The 20,784-nt window shown below is 39.7% G+C and overlaps 1 protein-coding gene across 4 annotated transcripts in view; it reads left to right on the forward strand.

Moving 5' to 3' along the window:
• Positions 1 to 12,013: 12,013 nt before the first annotated feature.
• The window catches only part of FGGY (FGGY carbohydrate kinase domain containing), a 420,429-nt gene continuing 411,658 nt past the window's right edge, over positions 12,014 to 20,784 (forward strand). For 3 of the 4 annotated variants that reach the window (XR_013828299.1, XM_079921233.1, XM_079921234.1), the window contains exon 1: positions 12,014 to 12,884. Coding sequence is in view for 2 of the 4 variants with exons in the window: in XM_079921233.1 (XP_079777359.1) it covers positions 12,680 to 12,884 (205 nt within the window). In the remaining 2 variants the exon portion in view is untranslated. The remainder of the gene's footprint in view (positions 12,885 to 20,784) is intronic. The other variant, XM_079921235.1, reaches the window with a different exon arrangement.

Raw genomic sequence — 20,784 nt, forward strand, 5'->3', positions numbered from 1 at the left:
ATATTCCATAGTAAGGGCTACCCTCAACCAGTGTAAGTTAATGGCATTGTTATTTAGAATATCTCTTCTGAATTTATTATCTATGCTGCTAAAGTGAGCACTTCTAACTTCTATGTGCCCTTATTTATCCTATTTGTACCTCTTCTATTCTTCTAACTTAATAATACCTGCTTGGGAAAGGGGAGTTAATGTGGTTTTCTTGTTTGTTTGTTTCTTTACTGGGCATCTGATTTTTTTGTTTGCAAATACCACGTCTGCGTAGCTTATGCAAAAGGGAATTTTTGGAATGATAACATGATCTCAAAACAAACAAAAATGATAGTAAGACTGGAGAATCAGGCTTGGAAATGAGTAGGAACTAAGGCAGCTTCACTCCCAGGCAGAACAGTTCCGAAAAGGGTGGAATGCATGAGCTCCTACCATTTTCAGTCTGTGTCACTCTGCTGAAGTTTCAAATTCCAGAGAGAGCATGGCCATGACCTACCTTGGTTCACAAGCTCACCCCCAGGCCAGGGAATGGCAGGGCATCTGATTACAGTATGTATCATAGATTGGAGGTGGAGGGGACTCTGCAAATTAAAAATGAGGTGCTAGTAGAAGGGGGACATTGGTTTGGAAAAATAAAAACAGAACAACAAAATTTCCCCAGAGTGTCTGCTATGTACCCGTCACACTGCTAGGGTCTTTTGCATAGTATTCATTTGACATTACATTTACTAGCATGAGGTAGGCACTCTGTAGATATTTGTTGAGTAAGTGAATAATTGAGTGAACTTATTTACCTCTCATACAACTCTTGGAGGTAGGTAACAATAGTTCCATTTTACAGAAGAAGAAACTGAGGCTCCGAGAACAGTTTGCTCAAAATCACACAATCTACAAGTGGCAGAGTTGAGATTAAAACCTGATTCTGTTTGATTCCAAAGCTTATTTTTGTGCCACTGCATGCTGCCTGCCTTCCTTGGGGTATATCTGAGCGACTGTTCTAAACCTCAGGACCTCCTGCAGTGCTGCCCCAAAACACAGGAGCTTGATGAATTATCGTCATCGATGGGTTCTAAAAGGTTTATCTGGGCTGGGAAAAGTTCATTTTGTGATTCTCCACTAATTACAGAAAGGAAGTGGCGCAAACTCTTTAACCTGGGGCAGGATCTTTCAGTCTCTTCAACATTAAAAGGGTATGATAATGGTGTCTCCTACAAGGTTATTGTGTGATAACTGAGAGGATGTTTGTAAAGCCTTTAGCGCAGTTCCTATAACAGAAAGCCCTCAGAAATGACACCTTATCTATAGGCTCCAAAAAGTATAGAGAAACAGGAAGAAAGTGTTGGGGAAGGCATGAGGTTTCAGTATCATATTTCATCAGTTAAGTCTTAATTTACATATCTCTTAGAAAGAAAAAGCATTGCCAATTAAGTTGTGACGATGCCTTCTTATGATTTCAAGTTTTTTAAACTTTTATTAATACTGAGAAAATCTCTTGTAGACACAATTAAACATGATTTAGATAATTTTTAATGAAAATCTCTTTTAGACTTCTTTGACATGTTTTTAAATCACATATTGCTCTTTTTAAAAAATTTATTGAAGTATAGTTGATTTACAATGTTGTGTTAATTTCTGCTGTACAGCATAGTGATTCAGTTATACATACATACACACACACACACATATATATATATATATATATATACATTCTTTTTCATATTCTTTTCCATTATGGTTTATCACAGGATATTGAAGATAGTTCCCTGTGCTATACAGTTGAACCTTGCTGTTTATCCATTCTGTATATAAAAGTTTGCATCTGCTAACCCCAAACTCCCAATCCATCCCTCTTCCACTCCCCCTCAGCAACCACAAGTCTGTTCTCTAGGTCTGTGAGTCTGTTACTGTTTTGTAGATAAGTTCACTTGTGTCATGCTTTAGATTCCACTTATAATTGATATCATATGATATTTGTCTTTCTATTTCTGACTTACTCCACTTAGATAATCTCTAGGTCCTTCCATGTTGCTGTAAATGGCGTTATGTCACTCGTTTTTATGGCTAAGTAGTATTCCATTGTATATATATACCACATCTTCTTTATCCCCTCATCTGTTGATGGACATTTAGGCTGCTTCAATGTCAATCACATACTGCTCTTGTGTACATGTAAAAAGGAAAATTTAAGCAAAATACAATGGTTAAGGTATTCGTAAGACTTCACATTCAGAATGGTTCGTCTCTTCTGAAGCACTTTCCTCTCAGCTGTTGATATGTTTTTCCACACAATATTTTCAACTAAGCCACCAAGAGAGTTGGGGAACGCAGCATTTCTTAAAAGAGAGCTACTCTGCTGTCTTGGAAGTTTCTGTCAAGCCACCAGTACCAATTTGCCAATTTTGATGCTGGTGCTATTTTCTTATTCTACTAGAAGGTACAAATAGAAGGTTTCCAGACAACAAATGGAATTCATATTTGATCCTCCAAAGGACCGCAGGTGGTTTGTTGATTAAAACGTCAATGACTGTGGTTGTCCAGTCATTTTGTCCAGGAATAATAACCAAGTACTTCCAGGCAGGCAATGCAACTATGCATTGCTGGAGCCTAGTTATCTGACATCATCGATTGTAAGGCGTGCCCTGATTTCTGTGACGTTAAATGTTAAATAAGAATATGCGTCTTAGAATACATGAAATAGAGCATTAAGAAAGTTCTGGGAATGAGATGTCTTCAGACATTTGTTTTATTCCTTGATTTGTCACAACTAGCTTGTGACTTCACAACTAGCTTGTGAAGCACAGTTGTGCTTCACAGCTGTGAAGCATTTGAAGAGAACTTAGGTATAATTTTGTTGAATCCTCTCACTTCACAGGTAAGAAAACTGAAGTGCAGAGAAGCGTTGTGACTTAGATCATCCAAGGACACTCTGAGTGGGAAATCCTAACTTCGGTTCCTCTGCCCTGAGCACTCCACTCTGCTGACTCCTATGAGAAAAGGGTTATTTCAGAAGAGTACATATCATTGGTGATCCAATGTTGTTCTGTCACTAGAAGTGCCACAAGGTTCTCTAATGGGCATCTATTCTGGGTATTTCCAACTGCTTTAGTCTTCTTGGCCTTTAAGTCCCAAATCAAATGTTCTCTCTTCTGCAACGTCTTTTCCAAGAGTCACTCTCAGCCCCCTGTCCTACCTCCAAATCCCTAGGCAGGTAATTGCTCCAGGTTTTCTGGTTTTACAACACTTACTTCCTGTTCCTCTCATAGAAGTCATCATATTGTTAGATATGAATTTATTTGATTAAAAAAATTTTTTCACATGGAATATTACAAACATACACAAAGTAAACAGAATAGTTTAATGAACCTCGACGTACCCATCATCCGGCTTCCACAATTATCAACATCCTGTCATTCCTGATCTTTCTACACCTCCCTAGCACTCTCTACACTCTAAAATTTTTTTCATTTGATGTAAAATTCACATGTAATGAAATGCACAATTACAAATAGAGATGCTCATGTAACCCACACCCCTAGCAAGGTTTTGAGCATTTCCATCACCCCAGAGAGTTTTCTCATATCTTTTCACAGCTAGGCTTCCTCCTAACCTTCAACTTTCCACCCATCAGGCAAATGCAGGTAAGTTTATTTTCCATAATAAATTATGATGAATTTTACATAAATGCAGTCATACAGTGTATGTTCTTGTATGTCTAGCTTCTTTCTCTCAACATAATTTCTATGAGATCCATTCATGTCATTGTATGAATCAGTACTTGATTCTCTTTTATGACTAGTATTCCGTTGTACGGATATATGACTGTTTATCCATTCTTATGTTAATGGACATTTGGGTTGTTTCCAGTTTGGGGAATTAATAATAAAGCTTCTGTGAACATTCATGTACAAATCTTTTTTATAAATATGTATTTCTATTTCTCTTGGGTTAATACCTAGGAATGAATTGCTGGGTCACAGTGTAGATACATGCTTTTGGAAAATGGTTCTACCATTTTACATTCCCACCAGGAAAACAGGGGAGGTCCTGGTGCTCCACATTACCTCCAGTATTCATGTCAGTCTCTTTTTAATTCCAGCCATTCTAGACGTTATGAAGTGCTATCTCATTGCAGTTTGAATTTGCATTTCCCTGATAGCTAAAGATGTTGAGCACCTTTTCATGGGTTTATTAGCCATTCATGTGTCTTCCCTTATGAAATGTCTGTTTAAGCTTTATGCTCATTTTAAAATTTGGGATTTTTAAAAATTATTGCATTGTAGTCATTCTTTATATAATCTTGATTAAAATCGTTTCTCAGATATGTGTATTTCTTCCCACTCTGTGGCTTGCCTGTTGATTGTCTTGTGTCTTTTGATGAAGTTTTATTTTATCACACTTTTTTATTTTGTGGTTATTGCTTTCTGTGTCCTGTACTATTGGCTTACATGCCACCTCCATCACTAGGCTGTGGGTTACTAGAGGGAAAGAGTATAAATATTTTTATCTTGTGCCCCAGTCTCCAGCACAGAGCCTGACCCATGAGTGCTGCACTAAGGCTTCTGGAGGTAGGGAGGAAGACATACGTATTCTCCTTCCTGTCTGATATCTCTTTGGGGAATAATCCCCGACTCTCACTATTCAGTCCTGCTGGTACAGGTTCAGAAGCTCAGCTTTTCTGAATCCATCCCTAGGAATGGGCACTTGACTAAAAATGGGCCAATCAAACTTTGCTCAGCATTCTTGCAAGAAATAGGAGCATGGAGATACCCTCACCCTCAGCTTCCAAGATTTAGGAGAACATTGTAAGGCTAAAGCAATTGCTAGCCATCTTTGCTACCACATGCACTGCTCTTAACTTGAATATGAAGTAAACATGGGAATTAAGAAATGAAAAATGGAGAACAAAAGACCCTTAAAGACATATTTGAATCCCTGGACCCAGGTTTTCCTAAAGTTCATCTCCCTTCTGAACTGCCCAAGTACACGAGACAATCAATTGCGTTTTGGTTTATTTGTTGTTTATTTAATCAAGCTTGATTTGTATTTTTATTTCTTACAACCAAAAGTCCTGTTTAGCATACTCTTTAACGTTACACCCTTGCCTTCAAGTTCCCGTATCATTTCCATAGCTCCAGAGGTCCTTTGGGAGGTGAAGGAGATGGAGTGGAGGGTGATATTTTTAAGTATCTGAAAGTGTATAAACAATAAAACAGGAGTTCTGGATCTATGTATTATGTAGCAGTGTTGAAAGTCACAAATTTTTCATTATGATAAAAGCAAAATGAATTACAAGACATATCATGGAAAGACCTGCCACTAATATGTCTGAGTGTACCCCACTTCCTACTATCATTTTATTTCAACATATTTATTTCAACAATGTTTGATATTGTCATCAAACATTTGATCAATAAATGAATTTAAAAAAATCCTCAAAAAGAACAAATTCTTTTAGTAGTGAAATGTTTGTCACATAAAAATTTTGAAAATAGCATTTATCATGTAAAATTGATAAAGCAGAGTTGTTCTGGTTAAAGATGTATGTATGTGTGCATATCTGTGTATGTGTGTGTATATCTGTGTGGTTTATGTGCCTGTGTGTTGTGCTTATGCACCTATGTATGGATGTGTTTGTTTATGTGTGTGCAGTGTATAAGTGGCTACGAGACTGTGTGTGTATGTATGTGTCTTTGTGTGGCTTGTGTATCTGTGTATCTATATCTGTTTGACTCTGTGTCTGTATATTTGTGTCTATATTTCTGTGCATTATATTGTGGTCTAATTTGCATTTGTGTGTGTCTGTGTGTGTACTGTATGATATATTCATGTGTCTATGTATATGTCTGTGTGCTCTTTGTATAATGTATATATGTCTGCATGTGTGTTTGTATAAATATGTACACATGCTTATGTGTAAGTCTGTGGGAATGTCTGTGTGGCTGTATGGGTGTATGTGTCTGCATGTGTGTGGTTGGGGGCAGCAAGAGGGCAAAGTTACCACTATCCTATTCTGTACTTTGTGCAAATTAGGAAAATTTGCCCTCTCTGCTAGGGCAGAGCAGCCTCGCAGGCCCAGAGTTCAGCTGGCAGAGTAGGGACGGGGTTTCAGCCCCCACCAGCCCCCTCCTCTGGTGTCTTGAAGAAGAGAACAACCTGGCAGGGGAGGGGGCATTGTGGAAAGCCTGGGAGCCCATTCAGCCTCTTCTTTGCTGTGCAGGCACCTTCCGATAGGATCCACTCTGAAAACTACCCAAACCAATGTTCTTTAATGGTTTCCAAATGCCATCATTCTCGAGAAGTGAATGGCAGTGGATACTGCACAGGCTCCAGGGGCCTCCTTTGATTCAGCCCCTGAGGCCTGGAGCATGTATGTCCTAACAGGCCGACTCCCACCCCTCCTTTGGCCTTGTCGTCATCTCATGGCCCTGGACTCTCTTCTTCCACCTGTTCCCTCGTTGTAGGAAAACACTCATTGGAGTTTAGGGTTGCACATTGTTGTCATGGCTCATCACATAGTTTGCACTTTTGTTGAAATGGCTCATGGTCAAGAGGCTGTGGGGTTGAAACTAGGCAGCGTTAGGGGAGAAGGATGTACGTGGTGTGGAACTGGTTAGGATGGTGAGGTTTGGGAACTGGGGAGTGGGTGAGCAGCTCACATATGGAAGACAAAGTTGGTGTTGCAGGGCGAAACCAGTGAGATTATTAGGACTTGCATTCATCCGAAGCCTTATATCCAACATGAGCATCTCTGCCCACTTTAGCTTCTCAGCAGAAGCTGCCTCTTCATTTTGGCCTGTGGCGTCTTTCGGTAGATGACTTCCGGCAAGTTGCTCTGCCTTTCTGAGCCTTCATTCCTGCAGCAGGAATCCCTACTCCCTCAGGTGCATGGCTGGGAGGAATCACTGTGACACTGCATGTGGAAGTGCAGAGCCAGTGCCCAGTAAACGTTAGCACAGTCTTTCCTTTCTCTTTGTACTCAATACCCCCTCTTCTTCTCACCATGGGTTGCCCCTAGCTCTTTCTCTGTGCTTTTAGTATAGCAGCCAGCTCTGGCCCAGCACTTAGCAAGTACTCAGTACATGTTTGTTAACTGAAGAGATGAAGGAAGGCAGGCAGGCAGACAGAGGGCAAGTAATAAAGTAAGATGGAACATTCCCTCATCTTTGATAATGAGCTACTGGCATCCTTTAGAGAAGAGAGTTGAATAAACTAATGATTTTGCATACAAAATATGGCTCTAGGTGGTGGCCAGGATGGGGAGTTTGGCAGCCTTTCTGGTCAGTGGTTTCCCCTTACGGACCATCTGTTGGGTCTCCAGTGAACTATTTCAGTTATTTTCCTCCTGAGAAGACAGTGTGGATTTGGAAGAGAGAGTGTATGCAGTGGCACCTGTTTCTGACAGAGGATCAAGTTTAAGGGAGGCTTAAAGGAGTCTAAGTTGAGAAAGAAAGAAAGGAAGACAGACAGGAGAAAACAAGTTGGATTAGGAGCAAGGGACCCAGGAGGCAGGTAAAGGCTGTCACCGCCATAATTATGTGCCAATGATATACCCACTATTACAGAGCACTGTGCTAGTTGCTGAGATTATAAAGTAGAAGGCATGGTCCTTACCCTCCAGAGGCTTTCTGATCTAGGGAATGGAATTGGGTAGAAGACTAAGAAGTGTGGAACACTTACTATCTGTTCAGCCCTGGGACACATGTTTTAAGATCTATCTCAAGAAATAAATATTACTTTTCTCCAAGGAAACTACAGAGAGGTTAAGCAACGTTCTCCAGGTCACTCAGCAAACAAGTAGGAACTAGGAGAAGAACCCAGGTCTGTCTGCTCTCATGACTTCGTGCTGCCCACAGGACTGGGAGCAAGGTCACCAGTGCAGGCATGTAAAAAGGAAAATGAACTTTACGAGGTGTCCCGGGGCCGGTGCTGCATGAGTAATACATGATGATTGTTGCAGAAGCTTAGAATACGAGATGTGCTGAGGCCTCAGATAGAAGAGGAAACTTTGCCGAGAAAGTAGGCCCTCAACTAGACGCTGAAGGCAGACTATGAATCCAACAAGGGAAGGAGGGCGGGGGAGGCTTTCCAGGTGGAAGGAGGCATAGTGTGTGCAAAGGTGGGAGCTGGGAAAATTCACACCCTCTGGGTTTGTGTTGTGCATTGTGGAGTACGGGAAAGAGCCCAGCCTGCTCCAAACTTACTCACAGTGCAGCCTTAGGCCAGTCACCTAATCTTCCTAAGCCTCAGTTTCCCTATCTGTACAATGGTTGTGATAGTAGTCACTTTACAAGGTTACTGAAGACCCTTAGGTCTTCAATGCATGTAACGCACCTGGTTCCTCAGAATCACCCATCTCAGTTAGACCTCAGTCTAAATCACGCCCCCTCTCTCATAAGATCCTATGTCTCTTCCTACTTGCAACTGAATCCATATATAGATACAGATAGATATATTGATATATGCTTAACCTCTCTGTACTTTATACACACACACACACATATACACACACACACATATACACTTGCATGCTTATTTACTGAATGTCAGTTTCGTGACTGTCAGTTCCACGATGACACGGACAATATCTGTTTTTCTCAACACCATCTCTTTATAGAACAGTAGGCACTCAATATATCTTTGTTAAGTGAGTGAATACATAAATGTCTGAATGAATAAATGAATTCATGAGTAAATGAATAACCACACCTATTTCTGTGCCATGACTCTAAGAGTCTCGGGGAAAATAAGTCTTTTCTCTGGTGAGGGGCAAGTTGTTAATGTAGGAAAAGCATTCAGAGAATGCAGTCAGAGTAGCAGAAGGCCTCCACAGGTCCCCAGGGAGAAGGCCAGAACTCCTGTCTGCCTCCTGGTGTTTCATGAAACAGTCTGTGAGCAGGAAGGAAGTGACACAACGTCCAGTTCAGCTGGTTCCAGGCTTTCACAACCTAGCTCTTTCTGTCTCGTTTAAGCCTGATGTGCTGCTTCACGGGTGTGACTTGTGACCTGTCTACTGGACAATGACCGCATGACACCCACGCTGCCCGGCAGCGACCTTGAGTGGGCATCTAGACTTTCCAATAATTGAGTCTTTTAATCCAATGCAACACAATAACCCTTTATATCAAGTTAAGGACGAGGAGTGGGGCTAAACGGATTCACTAATAACTACTAGGCATTTGATACGTTCTAGGAGTTCCATGATAGAGGTAAGGACGGGGGGCTGAAGGATACAGAGGAGGCTATATGGCCCTGCCTAAGGTGAAGCAGTGAACACACAGTTGAATAACATTTATAGCTTTCAAAATATGGTCTGTATATCATGTCATCTCAGTCTCCCTGTAGCCATGGAAACTATGGAAAGTAGGAATGATATTTGCTCCTAACATACAGGGAACTGAGGCACCTGGGGTTGGTTCAGGATATAGATCCTGTTTCAGGGCAGATATGAACTGAGTGCTCAGATCTCATGATTATCAGTTTAGGGATCTTTCTTTCTACTGGACCTCACCGTCACACACTGGACTTTATATTGGTCAACTGTGTGAGGGTGCCTGCAAAGTCACAATCCCCCTACCCCCTGTAATGTATTTCCAATGCACTTTTGTGATGGGACATCAGAATCTAATAAATCAGAGGTTGGCAAACTAAGGCCCACTGGGGCACACTGGCCATTGTATGCTTTTGTAAGGTTGTATCCAAACACAGTCATAGCCTCTCGTTTACTTTTATCTATGATTGCTTTGCCCTACAAAGGCAGAGTTGAGTAGTTGCAACAGAAACTATGACTCACAAAGTCTAAAATATTTACTGTTTGGTCCTTTATAGAAAAAGTTTATCACCTCCTAGAATAAATGAATAGAATGGAAGTAAATGGAAAAAAAATAGATTCATTCATTCACAATAGGCATTTTCTTTCCATTTAAAAGAAAATGAGAATGGGCCACAAAATTACGCCTCTGTCACTTGGCTGGATGACACCGAAAAAATCATTTATACTCTCTGAGTCTGTTTCTGCACCTATCACCTTATAGAGTTGCTGTAGGATTTCCGTGAGGTAAGGTATATGTATCAGTTACGATTAGGTTTGGCCCCATGGACAGAAAACACAAAATTAAAGTGTCTTGCACAAGAGAGCAGCTTCTTTCTTACAAGTAGAAGTGGGCAGTGGGTGTTCGTCTGGTGCTGCATGGTGTCAGAAACTTAAGCCCTTGCACTCTGGGGCTTTGCTGTATGTAGCTTTCATTCCTGAAATCCTCTCATGGTCCAAGATGGCTGCTGGTGCTCCAGCCACTGTGCTGTTGCTGCTATTACCACTAATGATAGCATGATGATAAGAAGAAACAAACCTCAGATCAAATACAAAATGCCTAGTAACAGAGATATCTATAAAGACCAGGAAGCAAATCCATATTAATTCAAGTTTAGCCAAGATGAGACCTCCTGCCATAGTTCCTAAGGCAACCAGTATATTTCATTTATTCTATTCCTGAGGTACAATGAGGAGGGTCTGGAAGCTGTCTTACACGTATTCAGCATCTAACACTTTACAGAGTATTTCCATATTTGTTACCTCATTTACTCATCACAATACTCTGGAAAGGTAAGATGAATAGGTCTTAATATTATCATTCCTGTTGTACATGATGATTCACACAGGGGCCAAGTAACCAGATCCTAGTACCTCCTACATTCCCAAAGAGTCCATGGTTAGATCTCCGGATATTTGTTGGAAATGAACGTGAACAGTCATGGTGTAGAAGAAAGAAAATGACCCTGTACGGGAGCAAAACTTGCCACCCCAAAATGTCTCTTTGGCACGTGAATTATTTACAGCTGAAAACAATCAAGGCCCTAAAAGACTCAGGAAGAAACTCGGATGTCCTCCTTAGCTGCCTAAAGAATGTAGACAGAGGACCTCTTCCAGGAAGACAGCTATCATTGTACTATAGTATGAACTAGGTATGGTAGACCGAGAGGAATCTAGGAAGGTTTTTTTGTTTGTTTTTTTTAATTCCTGTGTCCCACTGTCTTAGCACACCCAGCAAACATTTGTTTACCAAACATTTGCTTTTCCATCTTCATGTAAACTGCCTTCCTCCCTTTTGAAGACATAAACCATTACCCCCTACACCCTTTTTTTGTCTTTAGTGGAAGATGTCTTTACAGAGTTACTCAGTTTTGCTGGGTCTCTCCCATGTACACGTTATTAAACTTTCATCTGATTTTCTCCCATTCATAATGTCAATTTAATTCTTAGACCAGCAGAGAACCTAGAAGGATAGAGGAAAATTTCTTCCTCCGGCATCCCCAAACCAGGGCCCCTAGCAGATGCAGCTAATCACGTGGCCTCAGCCCCACTGAGCTACTATCCTCGCCTGTAAGACCAAGATGAGAGCATGTATTTGGGGTTGTTATGAGGATAGCAGTGTGACTATCATGCACATGGCCCATACTCCAGTTGTGTGAAATCAGTTATTACCGAGGCTTACCTCTCATGACCAGTGTGTCCTTCGAAAATCACTTCCTTTTACTGCACCTCAGTCTCCTTTTCTAGGAAAATAAAGAGTTTAGACTTCTTAAACTATCTTCCAAATCTCAGTCCCATCAGCTTGGGAGCCTGCCTTTTTAATAGACATGTCTTATGTTTGAGCTCAGGTTGGAATCTTCCCTCCTGTTACTTATTGTGAGTCTCAAAACAAGCTAAAAAACGTTTCCTACTCTTTGCATCTGTAAACTATGGACAAATAGTACCTAGCTAACTGGAAAGGTAAGGATCATGAAGATTAAATGACATAGGTGTGTCCAGGACCCACCAGACTGTAACTTCCTTAGAGGCTGAGGTTCATTTGTTTTGTACATTTACAAACTGACACCTTTTCAGAAGGTTGTTCACAAAATTGGTTGAGAACATTTTCGTAAAGTATCTCGGGAACAAGACCTCATGCAAAGTAAGCATTCAATAAATATTATTATTGCTAATTTATTTTAACACCTGTCTGCAAGAGTCTTGGTGTTCAGTGCATGGTTGAGAAGCGAAGTTACAGGATACACGTCGGACACGTACCCAACAGCGGCCGAGGGGAGTCTGCGTGGGTGAGTTCTGCGAGAAGAGCCCCCAGACTAGGAAACTCTCGGCCTGAGAGGACTGAGCCCACTTCAGGCCTTTAAAAGCTCGGGGGAAGCCTTCCCTGGTGGCGCAGTGGTTGAGGGTCCGCCTGCCGATGCAAGGGATACGGGTTCGTGCCCCGGTCCGGGAAGATCCCACATGCCGCGGAGCGGCTAGGCCTGTGATCCATGGCCGCTGAGCCTGTGCGTCTGGAGCCTGTGCTCCGCAACGGGAGAGGCCAGAACAGTGAGAAGCCCGCGTACCAAAAAAAAAAAAAAAAAAAAAACCTCGGGGAGGCGGGAAGAAACCGGAAGAGGATGCAGTCCACTCCAACCGACAGGCGACCGCCGCAGGAGGCCACAGCAGGGCGCAGGCGCGGGCCAATCCCGGGTCCCGTTCAAAGGGCCAATCGGGGCGAGCTTTACAGGGGCCGTGGCCGGCGGGGGCGGGGGCGGGGCCGCGCGGAGGGCGGGTCGGACCGCCCAACCGAGGCTTGGTGCGGCTCCGCGCGGTTATCGGCAGGGCCGCGCTAGCTAAAATGTAATTTCAGATTGGACAAGTAAGTGACCCTCCGCCCAGTCCCACATGTGTATCAGGGGCTTTAGCAAAAGCGCAGGCTCGCGGCGCGCACGTTCTCCAGCTCGAGAGCGCACCCGGGCCCAAGCCTCCCTCCCCTTTCCCGCAGTCGCTGCCGCCTCCTCTTCCTCCTCTGGCCGCCTGAGTCTTAACGCCAACGCCAGCTGTGCGTTGGCCCCCGAGACCTTGTTGAGTCCACTGTGTCCGCTCCTGGGTGAGGCGTACGGCCACTCAAGAGAAGGGTGGGCCTTTACTGCATCCCTAACGCTGCCTAGGAGATGTCTGGAACCCGGGGTCCCCTGTCATCACTATCCAGTTAACTATGTTAATTTTTTCTCTCCCCGCTTCCCACCGTATTTTAGGACATTCCCCCAGGCATTTTTGAACCTTTTAATTCCAGTCTGGCTACCTAAGGCATTTTAAGGCCAGTGCTGCTTGTAGCTTTCAGCAGCTTATGGTAATGTTTGAGGTGCAATTTAGTTTAGATGGTATAATGCTCTTTGGCTACAGTTATCCTGGGTAGGAAAGGCCTAGGAGTGTCTTTCTATTTTTATTAAAGTCCTTTCTTTTTAAGATGAACAAGATGCAAAATGGTGAATTTCCCTAATCATTGGCTATTTTCCACTAAAGCACTTCTCATGTCTTAACTAATTTCGTCTCTAAATTAAAAAGTCAAGTAATTTCCAAGATAAGGAAGAGCAGTCATTATTAGGTTACTTTTTAAAATAGGATATCAGGAGGGAGAGAGTGATTATGCTTTTGAACCACAAGTCAGTAAGAAAGAAGGCAAGCCTTCTCTTAGTTTGTAACTGGTATATAGATGGTAGAATTCTGCTTTGTTTTGTTTTGCTTGCTTTTCCCCTCTTTCCTATGATCCACCGACTGCATATCCTGAAATTGTACTTTTTAAGTTGCCAGCTGGGTCTTCCAGCCTTTTGACTGCCTCCTGGTCTTCTGGGAATCTCCTGTTAATGAGGTCCTGTGGTTGGCTTTTGACTTGGTGGCCACTGGCCTGGCTCTTGGAGAGAGCCAGCTGAGGAGGGCCTCCTGGTGGGAGGCTCCAAGAACTCTTATTAAGGATGATTGAGGGAACAGAGGGTGAGAAGGGCCTGGAGATTGATTTTGAGGGGGAGGGAGGTTGGGAGCCTCCCTGCTGGATTTGGAAGTCAAAACATGTGTATTGGGAGAAAGGAGTAACTCAGAGGGTGGAGATCTGTGTCTTTCTGGATGAAATTAAGAAGTTTACTGGGAGGAGACTGAGCCTTCTTCCAGGCTGTGTTAATTTTTACTGTGGGCCTTGTCTTTTCCTGGAATCTGCTTCTCTTTCCCTAACCTTTCACTTGGTTCAAATCACAGTCAATTACCAGCTGGTTCTGAAAACAGTTTGAAGTAGTGAATCTTACCCTTAAGCTCACAGCCGGAGTGGGACCACTACCCCCCCACGCAAAGTATTTGAAATAATTATTTTACCAGAATGTACTACAGAGATTATTCAACCTCTTACCTGCGCATATTTTTAAAAGGTGGAATTTAGAGTCAACCCAGCTGATGTAAGAGGCGGTCATCCAAACCAGCTCTTGTGTTCATTCGTTTGTTCACTAATTTGGGAATGTGTTCTTGGCCTGGCATTGTGGTAGGCTCTGGGAAAGCAAGGATGAACAAGACTTGGTCTTTGCTTTCAAGCTTTCATCCAGTCTGCTTCTGTCTAGTCTGGCAAGGGAGATTATATGATAGTGAGCTTAGTGCTGTAGCAAAGTAGAAGAAGATTCTCCTCTCTAATGGGCTGTATGGGAAAAGAATCTAAAAAAAGAGTGGATAGATGTATATGTAGAACTGATTCACTTTGCTGTACACTTGAAACTAACATAACATTGTAAATCAAGTATACTCCAATAAAAATTAAAAAAAAAAGGATTCTCAGCAGTTGAGAGAAGTCCAAATGGCCCAATATAGGCTTTTATTGAAAACTTCTCAGAGGAGATAATACCCAAGTTGAGTTGCAAAGCATCGGTGTGATTGGGTTGGAGAAAGACAGAGGAAAGGGGATTATCTGACTTGGAACAGCATGGGCAAAGCTATGCAAGTCTGGTGCATTGTTGATTAGTATGGGCGGACTGGAAAGGGTAAGGGGAAATCACCAGAAAGGAGGTTTGGGAGAGTGAAAAGCCCAGATCAGGGAAGGTCAGGTGAATCAGGTTAAGGGAGTTTGAAATGCATCTCCAGAGCAAGCAGCAGCTATTGAAGTGACACTGTCAGATTTGTGTTTTAGAAAGTTAATTCTGGCTGCAGGGTGGAGAATGAATTGGAGTGGTGAACATTGGAGAGAGGCTATTATAATGCAGGTGAGAGATGTGTTAGTGTAGTAGCTATGTGACTAGAGGAGAGAGATTAGAATAGAATGGTTAGGAATTAATTACTGATTGAATGTAGGGGATGAAGAAAGGATGTAGCAGTCAAGGTACCACAGGAAAGAAAAGGCATTCCCCACTAGGATATTTTTCAACAGCTTTATTGAGGTATACGTGACATACAGTAAACTGTACATATATAAAGTGTCTAATTTGAGAAGTTTCAATGTCTGTATTTATCCATAAAACCATCATTACAATCAAGATAAAGAACATTTCTAATACCCCCAAAGATTGCTCATGCCCCTTTCTAATCCCTCCAAGAACCAGTGAGTTGTTTCTGTCACTATTTAAACTCTTTTAGGATTTTATCTGTGGGGTCATACAATATGTATCTTTTGTGTGCGGTGGCTTTTCCTTAGCATAATCCTCTTGAGTTTATCCAGGTTATGTGTGCATACATAGTGTTTTTTTTTTTTTTCTGAGTACAACTGTACCATATTTAGTTTATCCACTAACCCACTGATGGACATTTGGATTATTTGCTGCTTTTTGGCTACTACAAATAAAGCCGGTATCCATATTTGTATAAATGTCTTTGTACAACCTTCATTTCTATTAGTTAAATACTTAAAAGTGGAACAGCTAGTTCACATGGTAGGTGTATATTTAACTTAAGAAACAGCCAAACCGTATTTCAAAGTGATTCCAGTTGCTCCAACTGGTGTGATCACTCTTTTAAATTTTAGCTATTCTAATAATGTGGAATCCTCTCATGGGGTTGTATTGTGCACTTCCCTGATGACTAATAATTTCAAACTTCTTATCATGTTGCTTATTTCCCTGTGTATATTTCATATATCTTCTTGGCTGAAGTGTTTATTTCTTTTGTCCACTTTTTAAAAATGGGCTGTTTGTTTCCTTATTGACTTTCAAGAGGTTTTTTTGGTTGTTGTTTTTTGCGGTATGCGGGCCTTTCACTGTTGTGGCCTTGCCCGTTGTGGAGCACAGGCTCCGGACGCGCAGGCTCCGCGGCCATGGCTCACGGGCCTAGCCGCTCCGCGGCACGTGGGATCTTCCCGCACCGGGGCACGAACCCGTGTCCACTGCATCGGCAGGCGGACTCTCAACCACTGCGCCACCAGGGAAGCCCCAGAGGTTTTTATATATATTCTCATTAATAAGTTCTTTATCACAGCTGTGATTTGCAAATATTTTATCCCATTTCGTGGCTTATAGTTTCATTTTCTTAGCAGTGTCTTTTGAAAAGCAGAGTTCTTAATTTTGCTGAAGTCTAATTTATCAATTTGTAATTTTGATAATGTAAATTTTATCAATTTATTCCTTTATGGATCATGGTTTTGGTATCTTAGAAATCATGCCTAGCCTGAGATCTCAAATATTTTCTCCCATTTTTCTTTTAAGAAGCTTTATTGTTTTTTATTTTACATTAAATCCAGGATCCATTTCATGTTAACCTGTAGGACCAGATGTGGACAAAGTTTTTTTTTTTTCATATGGTATCAGTTGTTCCAGCACCATTTGCTAAAAAATCTATCCTTTCTCCATTGAATTGTCTTTGTACCTTTGATCAGAATCAATTTACCATTTGTATATGTGGGCCCATTTTTGGATGTTTTATTTTGTTCCATTGATTTCTTTGTCTGTTTTAATGCTAGTACCACTTAGTTTTGATGACTGTAGTTTTGTAATAAGTATTAAAATCAGGTAGTATAAGTCCTTCAACTTTGTTCTTTTTAAAAGTTATATTGGTTATTCTGCATCTGTTACATTTCCATTTTACAGTCATTTTGTCAGATTCAAAATAAAGGCCTGTTGAGATTTGAATTGGAACTTCATTTAATTTATACATTAGTTTGGGGAGAGAATTGACTTCTTAAATATTGAGTTTTCTGACCCATGGACACAGTATATCTGTTCATTTATTTAGGTCTTCCTTAATTTCTCTCAGCAGTGTCTTTTAGCTTTCAGTAGATGGGTCTTTGTCAGGTTATCTGTAGGTATTTCACATTTTTTGACGCTATTGTAAACAGTATTGTCTTCTTAGATTTCAACTTTCAATTGTTTGTTACTACTTATATATTGATCATGTATCCTGCCATCTTGCTAACTGACTTATTAGCTCTAATAGCTTTTTTGTGGGTACCATCAGATTCTTTATGTGATCATGTTATCTGTGAATAAAGACAGTTTTACTTTTTCCTTTCAATGAGGATGTCTTTTATTTTTCTTGCTATAATGCGCTGGCTAGAATCTCCACGCAGTGTTGTGTAGAAGTGATGAGAGCAAATGTCTTGCCTTGTTCCTGAGCTTAGGGAAAAGCATTCATATCTTCAGCATTATGATTTATGATGTTAGTTGTATATTTTTTGTAGAAGCTCTTTATCAGGTTTAGGAAGTTCCATTCTATTCCATCTTTGCTGAAAGGGTTTTAGGAAGTTCCATTCTATTCCATCTTTGCTGAAACGTTTTTTTCTTTGTTTTTTTTTAAATGAAGAATGGGTATTGCATTTTGTCAGTTGCTTTTTTCTGTAACTATTGAGATCATAATTTTTCAGTCTTAATATGATTAATTACATTCATTTTTTGGGGGGGGAATGTTAAATTAACTTTGTATTCCTGAGATAAATCCCAGGACCTATATTATCCTTTTTATATTTTGTTGGATTCTGTTCTATTTGCTAAAATTTTAAGAATATTTGCATCTGTGTTAATGATGGGTATTGATATAGTTTCTTTCCTTGTATTTTTAAGTTTTGTTATCAAGATAATTCTGGCCTCATAGAATGAACAGGCAAGTATTTCCTTCTTTTCAGTTTTCTGTAAGAATTTGTGTAGAATTGCCATTATTTCTTTTCTAAAATATCTAGTAGAATTCATCAGTGAAGCCATTGGGCTTGGAGTTTTTTTATGGGGGAGAAGGAGAAGTCAACTGATTTAATAATATAGGACTATTCAGATTATCTGTTTCTCCTTGAATGAGGTTTGATAGTTTGTGTATTTCAAGGAATTTGTACATATCATCTAAGTTGCTCATAATATCCCCTTATTATCATTTTAATATTTATAGAATCTGTTGTAATTTCATCTCCTCATTCCTAAGACTGGTTATTTGTCTCTTTTCTCTTTATTTTCTTGATCATTCTGGCCAGAAATTTATTAATATTATTGATCATCTCAAAGAACCAGCTTTTGGTTTCATTTATTTTCTTTATTGTTTTCCTTTTCTTTTTTAACTTACTGATTTCTGCTCTAAAATTTATTATTTCCTTTCTTCTGTTAACATTGGGCTCCTCTTACTCATTTCTTTCTAATTTATTAAGGTGGAAATTAAGGTCATTTACTTGAGACTTTTCTAAGATAGGCATTTGATGCTGTAAATTTCTAAGTATTGCTTCAACTGCATCCCACAACTTTTGCTGTTTTTATTTTCATTCAGTGAATATACTTTCTAGTTGTTTTAAATGTCTTTTTGACCTATGGTTATATAGAAGTGTGTTATTCAGTTTCCAAATATTTGAGGATGTTCCACATATCTAACTATTATTGACTTTTAATTCCGCTGTAGTCACAGAGATTACTTGGTATGACTTGAATCCTTTTAACTTTTTGAGACTTGTTTCATGGCTCAGAATGTGGTCTGTCTTGGTAAATGTTCCGCGTACACTTGAAAAGAATGTGTAGTCTCCTCCTGTTGGGTAGAGTGCTTTTTACATGTCAATTAGGCAGCTTCATTGACTACTCTTAATGTTTTATATACTTGCTGATTTTCTGTCTATCTGTTCTACCAATTATTGAGTGACATATTTAATTCTCTCATGATAATTGTAGACATATGCATTTCTCCTTGCAGTTCTATCAGATTTTGCTTTATGTATTCTGATGCTCTGTTATTATGTGCGTTAATATTTAGGATTTTTAGGTCATCTTGGTGAATCATCCCCTTTATTATTTCATAATTTCTGATGATATGTTTTGCTCTGATAGCTACTTAATCATTATTCCTGATAATATTTTTGCTTTAAAATCTACTTAATGTTATGTTAATACAGCAAACTTCAGCTTTCTTTTGATTGCTCTTTTATGGTACATCTTTTCTTCCTTCTGCTTTTTAACCTATTTGTTTCCTTATATTTAAAGTGGGCTTCTTATAGGCAGCATATAGTTAGACTGCGTAACAAAGCAAGGCCTAACAATCTCTGCTTTTTAATTAGGGTGTTTAGACTATATATAATGCAATTCATGTGGTTTGTTTTAAACATATCATCTTGCTTTTTTTTTCTATTTGTTCCATCTGTTTCTTGGTCTCTTTTCTCTCTTTTTTTGTCTTCTTTTAGATTAATTTTTTTAAATTCCATATTCCCCCTTTATTGGCTAATTAGGCATATCCTTTTTTCAGATATTATTTTAGTGGTTGCTTTAAGGTTTATAGTGTACATCTTTAATTTATCAGAGTCAACTTTCAAGTGGTATTATACCACTTCATATGTAATATAAAACCATATAACAATGTATTTCTAATTCTTGTCTCATAGCCTTTGTGCTACTGCTATTTCATGTTGTATATTTTACTTCCATATATGTTTTAAACCCCACAATACACGGTTATTATTTTAGTTTTAAGCAACTCTCTTTTTAAGACATTCAAAAAATATTTAGAAGTCTTTATATGTACCACATAGTTACCTTTATGCTCTTCCTTGCATTTTATGGATCCAGATTTCCATGTGATATTATTTTTCCCCACTTCTTGTGGTGCAGTTCTGCTGGTGGTGAATTTTGGTATGTCATTTTTGGTATGTCTGATAAAGTCTTTATTTCAGCTTTAGTTCTGAAAGATTTTTTCACAGAGTAAAGAATTCTAGATATAAAGTTTTTTTCTTTTAGTCCTTCAAAGATCTTGCTCTACTGTCTCATAGCTTGCATTATTTCTGATAAGAAATCCATTGTCATTCTCACGGGTTATTTTTCTTTGTTGCATAATCTGCCACCCCCCACCCTGACTGCTTTTAAGTTTTTCTCTTTATCATTGGTTTTGAACAATTTAATTATGATGTTTCTTGGTTTAGTTTTCTTTATATTTCTTGTGCTTGGGGTTCATTGATATTCGTGATTATATGGGTTTATAGTTTTCATCAGATTTGGAAAATTTGTGTCCATTATGTCTCATATATTTCTCCTGGTCCCTTCTTTGTTCTCTCTTTCAGGTATTCCCATTTCACATATATTAGGCCACTTGACATTTTCCACAGCTCACTGATGCTCTGTTTATTTTTTCAAAATCTTTTTTTCTCTTTGTTATATTTTAGATAGCTTCTATTACTGTGTCTTGAAGGTTACTAATCTTCTGTGTTATCTAATCTCATATAGTTAACTTTTCATCTCAAACATTTTAGTTTTCATTTCTAGAATCTCAACTTGAGTCTTTTTTGAAATCTTGCATGTGTGAACTTTTAAGTTCACTCTTTCCTTTAGCTTTTTGAACATATGAAATTCAGGTATGATAGCTGTTTTAATATGTGTCTACTAGTTCTATCAAATGTGTCAATTCTAGGTCAGTGTCCACTGATGTTTCTCATTTTAGTAGTATTTTCCCGCTTCTCTGCATGCCTGGTAATTTTTGGTTGAATATCAGACATTATGTATTTTACCCTTTTCAGTGCTAGATATTTTTTGTATTTCTATAAATACACTTGAGCTTTGTTTTGGGGCATGAGTAAGTTATTTGGAAACAGTTCTATCCTT

This window comes from Stenella coeruleoalba, assembly GCF_951394435.1.
Source record: "Stenella coeruleoalba genome assembly, chromosome: 1".
Classification (NCBI taxonomy): Eukaryota; Metazoa; Chordata; class Mammalia; order Artiodactyla; family Delphinidae; genus Stenella; species Stenella coeruleoalba.